The sequence below is a fragment of the Echinops telfairi genome, unplaced genomic scaffold (assembly GCF_000313985.2).
Source record: "Echinops telfairi isolate 266 unplaced genomic scaffold, ASM31398v2 ScPeMD7_5868;HRSCAF=6743_1, whole genome shotgun sequence".
NCBI lineage: Eukaryota > Metazoa > Chordata > Mammalia > Afrosoricida > Tenrecidae > Echinops > Echinops telfairi.
The window spans coordinates 8,066,639-8,074,144 of NW_022109768.1; the positions used below are offsets into that span (position 1 = coordinate 8,066,639).

At 41.0% G+C, this 7,506-nt stretch overlaps 1 protein-coding gene across 1 annotated transcript in view; it reads left to right on the forward strand.

Moving 5' to 3' along the window:
• The first annotated feature begins 2,226 nt into the window (after positions 1-2,226).
• IQCM (IQ motif containing M) overlaps positions 2,227-7,506 on the forward strand; it is a 417,529-nt gene continuing 412,249 nt past the window's right edge. The window contains exon 1 of the mRNA XM_045295807.1: positions 2,227-2,302. Coding sequence (XP_045151742.1) covers positions 2,227-2,302 — 76 coding nt within the window. The remainder of the gene's footprint in view (positions 2,303-7,506) is intronic.

Consider the following 7,506-nt stretch of genomic DNA (forward strand, 5'->3'; position numbering starts at 1 on the left):
CAACAATTCTATTTAGTAGAATATTTAGGAAAACCATGTGATAAGACCAAAAGAATATCATAATATTTTCTGAAGGACTAGAATTATATCTATGTATGTTAGAGAAATAAATTAGAAAGTTCATGTTAAGTCATAATTCCATCTATCGATAGTGAAATGTCTCTTCAGTCCCTAAGCCAGATATAAAGGTATGTATAAACTATAGGTTATGTTGAGTGGAGAGCAATATCTTTCTTATGACTAGTGTGTCCGAAGGAAAACCCAACCGAAACAAAGCATGCCATTGTCCTGATTCTGACTCACAGTGACCTTATATTAGTTGACCCTGTGAAAGGGTCATTCAGCCCCCAAAGGGGTCACGACCCACAGGTTGAGAAAGCAAGTTATGAGGCTAGAAAAGAAATATGGTGTTTTAAATTTCCTTATTGATGTAGTTAACTGTAGACTTAAAGATAATTATAGATATAAGTGATATATAATTATAAATTCATATCTACAACAATGAAAGTTTATATTTAAAGATATGAAAACTATGTGGTATGAAAAATAATTCCGTGCATATATGCATCTGCAGAGCATAAATTAGATTTTAATAGGAGTAAATTGTTTCTTGATAAAATTCTGAATGTTAATGGGATTAAAATTCCCACTTGACTTTAATTCTTTTTATCTTTACCATAGTTTCTTATAGCACTATAAGCTGATATATTTTTGGCACCCACATATAGCACTAACTGTGAGCATTTCAACCTCAAAGTGACACTAAAACTGTGAAGTATGAAATGGAAGTGCCGGAGCGTGTGAGACACATTGCATAGCGCTGCTCAATAATTCAGTGTGTGCATGCAAGAAAAATGACAACACCATTGCAAGATGCAGCATGATTAATGTGACAATAAATAAAGAAATAAAAACAACCTTCATCTGCAAACACTCCCTAATGCTTTAGAGTTACCCGTTACCACATTCCATGCTTGGCAACCCTGCTCTCGTAATTCCACCCCTCTCATCGTGCGACTCTCTGCTCCAAGGAGCAAAGCATAAATGAATATCCTTCCTGCTCTGTCGAAGTTGCTAAATGATTATGATCAAGGACCATGGTAATTTAGACTTCTCCACCGATACTTCTCACCGGCCCCCCAATACATAGATTTTAATTCATTTTGGTCATTACATTGATTTGCATCTCTATCTGTCATCCACCATCCACCTCTGGTGATTACTTTCTTCCCAGCTTTGCTCTGACAGCATTCACTTGAGCCCTGAGTTCTCTGAGATTTCAAAATGAAATTACACACACACACACACACACACACACACACACCTACATATAGATTTCTGAGTACTTGCACTTTTTAAATTCACTTGGGTAAATACCCATATGGTAAAAGTAGTGGGTGATGCATTGGGCTGCTAACAGGAATGTTAGAAGTTCAAAGCCAGCCACTTCTCAGGAGGAGGAAGTTTTCTACTTCTGTAAATATTTTATAGTCTCAGAAATTCACCAGAGCAATTCTCCTCTGTCCTACAGGGCTTCTATGAGTTGGAATTTACTGGGTGGCAGTGAGGGTTTTTGTTGATACATAGTTTTGTCAGAAACTTCCAGGTTGTCTTCCAAAATGATTGAACCATTTTGTGTTTCCTAGCAATGAATGAGTTTAGGTTTCTCCATGTACTCATCAACATTTGGTCTGTGTTTTGCACGGTAGCCATTAGAATACGTGTATTGTTGGTATCTCATTGCTGTTTTAATATGATGAGAAGTAAAAAGTAATGCTACAGAATCATAGAAATCTATATTAAATAAAAAACTTTAACGTGTGAAGCTGTTGTGGTGGTAAAGTGAAATTTCTTAATATGGCTCTTCTACACCAGTCTCTGTAACTCCCACCAAATGGTTGGGTGGGACTATGCAAATAGAGACGGGCCAGTTTCCACTACCACCTGCCTATATGTGGTGTGAGCCATCTTTGATGAGCCATCTTTGAAGCACAGTAGGGAAGAGAGAAATCTCAGGACCACTTTGGAAGAGGATAGTCAAGCTCTCTAGCTGAAGTGGCATACGCTGCCAGGACCAGCTGCATCCCGGACTGTGGCATGGAGGCTGAGGAGCAGCACCGAGTCTGTGGGGGTCCCTTCCTCTCATCTGACTCGAGACTCTGGAACTGTGGAAGAGAGTGACAGGTGGGCTGTGCTGGCCCATGGAGGCAAAAGCCAAGGGACTACATGGCTGAGAGGCAAACAACTAGAGAGGAATGTGGCTACGAGGTGGCTGAACCCAGCATGGATGGTGAATGGCGTGGTAGGAACAGTAGGTGTTAGACTATGTAAAGAAGTCTTGTTGTTGCCAGTCTTATGGCAACAGGGAAGCCAGAGAGGCCAATATGTCCAACTCCGTGTTATTTACCTCAATTGTCTCTCATCATATATTGTATCTATGTGTACACTTCTGATGGCACTGTTTCCCTCTCTCCAGCCCTTGTCCAGGGAGAAAGATGAGGCTTTCTGCTCCCCTAAAGAGTTACAATCTCAGAAACCCACAGGGGCAGTTCTACTGGATCCTACAGGGTCATTATGAGTCAGAATGGACTTGGTGACAAGGATTTAGTTTCGGTTTGGGGTCACCTTTCCCTGAAGAATTCGATGCTTTCTGATTTACACTATGTCAAAAGAGTAGTTTAGGCATCCTCCAGAGACTTAAATTGTGTCCTTTTAAAATTTTCTTTGAGTTTTGTGAGTGGAAGAGATATCAGGACTGTAGAATGGATGGGCTCAGATTTTCCAATAAAAATCTAGGAGATCCTTCACTACCCTCAAAGTATAATCAGGTGTATTGTCATGGGGGGTAAAAATGCTACTTTCCTGGTTTTTTCCTCCCCAGTGCAGTTTTCCATTTTCTTCATACTGTTTCATAATAAGCCCTCACATTCACCCTATGTCCTCTGAGAAAATCTACCAAGATTTTCTATAAAGCAATCACCCTAACCTTCCGTACTGACCGTACTGCTTTGAGTTTAGTTGGCCCAGCAGATCCACTTAGAAAACACTATTTTCATTGGGCCTTTTATTTTTGATGAAATCCTAATGAGATGAAGACAATTATATTACTGAGAAACCATGTAGGCATCTATCCATGGATGATAGACATGTTTAAGTATGTTTAGTGTGGAACAAACCTAGACATGTATAAACTAGAATCCTAAGAGTACTACTTTTAACTTATCTTGGTTCATACATTTATTTTATGACTAAAATGTCATTTTAAATATCCTACAACAATCTTAAGAATGAGGAAACAGAAGTTCAGAGAGGCTAAATGCAATGTCTTCCCTATTGTGAAGAGGTGGAGGCCAGATATGCCTTTATGCTCCATCCTCCTTACCTATCCTGATACCACCAGTTCCTCTCCTGGTTCTTTCATTACAGTGGCCATATAGAACTTAGAACAGACTCACAGTGATCATGATTTATTAGGGAATTTAGTAGGTTACCACAGGTCAGGATCCGTAAATATTTAGGATACAATTATTAGTCCTAAATATTTGGTCCTACATACAGTTATTGATCCTAAATATTGGTCTTAAATATCCTAAATATTTAGGATATGGTTATTGGTCCACAGCAACACCTCTCCTCAGCCAGTAGCCACGGTCTTTGGTGCCTCTGGTCTCAGCCTCCACCACTTGAGGTAGAGCTCAGGAACATTCTCTTCTGACAGACATGGGCTTTTTCTCTCTGTGGCTACTTCAAAGATGGCTCAAAGATGGGGAGTGATGATGAAAACTTTCCAATCCCCTCTGTTGGTGTTAGGCACACCCTGTTTTGCATAATTCGACCCAATCATTTGGTGAGAGTTAGAGAGACTTGGGTAAAAGAGCCACATTAAGGGATTTCACTCCACCGCACTAAATGACTTATTCATGATCATCTATGAAGAAGCCAACTGTCTCGCGACTCACCAGTACATACTTTTCACCTTAAGTGTATAAGGATATCATACTCTGTATGATGTGATTCATAATGGGATGAATGGGTGCTTTTAATGCGGTCTTCATAAGGAGTCCCTCAACAGAGAAACTTGCAGTAGAAGTTAGTGCTAGTGGGTTCAGTAGGCACCCAGCTCTGAGCACCGTGGGGAGAGTGTTGAGGTCTTCCAATGGAGTCTATAACGGAGCATGCATCCGTACACTGGGGAGAGGGCACGTGGAACAAGCATGGAGGATGGTGAAGTGACAGAGTTAGCCATTAGGCGTAGCTACAAATTGAATGCATTTGAGTTACTGAGAATTTCCCAGAGAAGAGCTTCAACCTCAGAGATACTCAAGTTTGGAGAGCAGCTATGGTGGCAATGAGATTAATTGCTGGCATTAAGAAGGTACAAATAAATGGCTGGAATTCAGTTCTTAACTCATGTCTGGATAATTTGTGATGGAAATGAGTTCTTCTTGTTTCAAATTTTGTTTGTCTACTTTATCTATCTATCTATCTATCTATCTATCTATCTATCTATCTATCTATCTATCTATCTATCTATCTCTATCCATTTATCTATCTATCTATCATCTAGCTAGCTAGCTAGCTAGGTAGCTATCTAGCTATCAATCTATCACCTATCATTTGTCATCTATCATCTATCTATCTGTCCTGCCATCTATCTATATATCTATATATCATTATCCTGAGAGGCATGCTAAGGTTTCTGGACCAGAGACAGACTTTGAATTCTTCACAAGGCATCTTGCCAAGTTTTCCCTGCTCCAACTTCCCTTGATGCAAATCCAGGAGGGAAAAAATGTCACCTGCATATAGAGGGAGGTTAGGACCACAGAAGGGGAACTCTTAAAGTATTGATCTTGTAATTTTTATAGGGCATTTGGTACATTTATCCATAAGAGAGAAAGAGAGAGACCTTTGTCCTAGAATGTAAATGAATCCTCTCTGCAAGGTGGGTGTGGGTGTGAGGTGGTTGTTGATGGTGGTAGTGTGGGGTTGGAATTCCTTAGGTCTATTACTCTTTTGAATATACATAAATGCCACTAAAAACAAACAAAATCCCTCAAATTCACTATATTTGAGTTGATTATGACTCATAGTGACCCGATAGGACAGGGTGGTACTACCCTGTGGGTTTCTGAGACTGTAACTTAAAAAAAATACTTTTATTGGGGGCTTTTACATCTCTTATCACAATCCATACATTCACCCAGTGTGTCAAGCACATTTGCCCATATGCCATCATTATCATTTTCAAAGCATTCTCTTCCCACTTGAGCCCCTGATATCAGCTCCCCATTTCTTTGTCCTCCCTCCCCCACACACCCTCCCTCATGAACCCTTGATAAGTTATAGATTATTATTTTCATATCTTACATTGTCCTCTGTCACCCCTCACCCACTTTTCTGCTATCATCCCCCTGGGAGAGGGTTCTCTGTTGATCCTTGTGATCAATTCCCCTTTTCTCCCCCCAACTTCTTAATCCTCCTATTATCTCTACTCTCATTGTTGGCCTGAGGGGTTTATCTAGCCTGGATTCCCTGTGTTTTGGGCTCTTCTCTGTAGCAGTGTGCATGTTCTGGTCTAATCTGATTTATAAGGTAAAATTGAGGTCATGAAAGTGGGTGGGAGGAAGCAGCAAAAAGCTAGAGGAAAGTTGTGTGTTTCATCGGTGCTATACTGCACCCTGACTGGATCATCTCTTCCTTGTGACCCCTCTGTGAGGGGATGTCCAATTGTGAGGATGATATTCCTGCCGGGAGCAGACAACGCCTTGAGAGGACCATAGGGCAGGCCCCACAATGTTTGGGTAGAAGGTTAATGAAAAATAACAAGACCTTTAGAAACCCAACTGACACAGATGCCACAATGGGCTGTCCTATGGCAGTTATTACAAGGATGGCATCAGCCTTCAATAAACCTACACATTAAAAAATAATTCTCTAAGAATATTTTCCATTGTAAGCCTAACTCCATCTAATTTTTTTATACCTATGGACAGAATGAACGTTGCTATGGGCACTTAGAATATACTATTTTGCAGATGGATGGTGGTGGCTGCTCAACCACCCACCTTAGAAGTGTCATTTTAACAACTGCTCACCAAACTCAGCAAACAACTAGGCCTCGCTTCTGTCCAACTGGTGCAAATGTATCCCCTGATACGAACATGTTCCAGGTAGATGTTTCCCATGCAGCCTGGCCCGACCAAGGCAACTGATAGACCACCTGAAGCAACACTGCTCTTGCCAACTCACAAAATCATGAACAACAATAAGAGATAATAAAGCAGTAAGCAACTAAATTTCAGGTTGATTAACTATGTTGCACTGTGGTGATCATTGTGATTTTAGGGCAGTTGGAAAGAATGGGATAATTTGAGATCTAATGCGTCTCTGGCTTGAATGAGTGGCTACTTGATTATGTAATTTACTGACATAAAGTAAACATTGGGGTGGGAATTATGAGTTCCATCAATAGTCATAGTATTATATTTGAAAAAGGTATCAACTTTCAAGTGGAGAAGGCACCTATGCAGTTATGTATGTTAATCCACAGCTCTGAGAACAGATACTCATTGGAGAATAATGCTTGAGAATTACCAGGGGATCCAGATATTGAACAGATATTCATTGGAGAATAATGCTTGAGAATTACCAGGAGATCCAGATATTGAAAGCCATGGAACCGGATGAAATCCCTGAGTGAGCATCTAACGTTACATTAACATACCAATTTAAGACAGAAGCCGAAGGCAGTTCAGACTTGAGAGGTGGGACAGAAGAAGGGGCTTCATCACGGGAGACTGAAACTGGGCAGGCAGTGCCCCATGAAAGCAATCAGGAGTAAACGTTGCCACAGAATCCCCTCACAAAGGTGTCGCCATTGTCATTGCATATAGCTGTGGTCCAATCAAACGTTTATGGAGATGTGTTCATTAATTGAGATACCATCAAAGTCACTGCAGCTTTGTTAAGAACAGCATCCACCAAGTACCGGCTGCCCATGCTGGGTAGGGAGTGAACTGAAGAAGTTCCAGAAGTACTGGTCTACATGCAGTGAGCCATTTGGTTACGCTGTGAAAAGTTTAAGTGTTAGTCATGATGCCGCTGAACCCTTTTATTTGACCATCGAGCCGCTCTGAGTCAGACTTGGCTACATGACAGTGGGTTTTCTTTTGGGCGGCGTGGTCAGGCTCTTACCCATCCCACTTAATAGTTATTTCAAAGATGTGCCATTATCTCAAAGACCGTCATCAAACCTCGGACTCCTCTCATTTGAAAGAATCTCATCTCCAACTTCACGGAGTAAGTCAATGTTTTCATCGTGAAGTAAACAGGCGGCAAAACAGAGGAAGACCCTTCACAAAATGGATTGACATGCTGGCTGCCACAATGCTCGCAGACGTTAACACACGTGAGGCTGCTGCTGGAGCGGGCACTGTTGAATTCTGTCCTACAGAGGATTGCTATTTTAGTCCCAACCAGCTTGTCAATAGCCACCTGAAAACT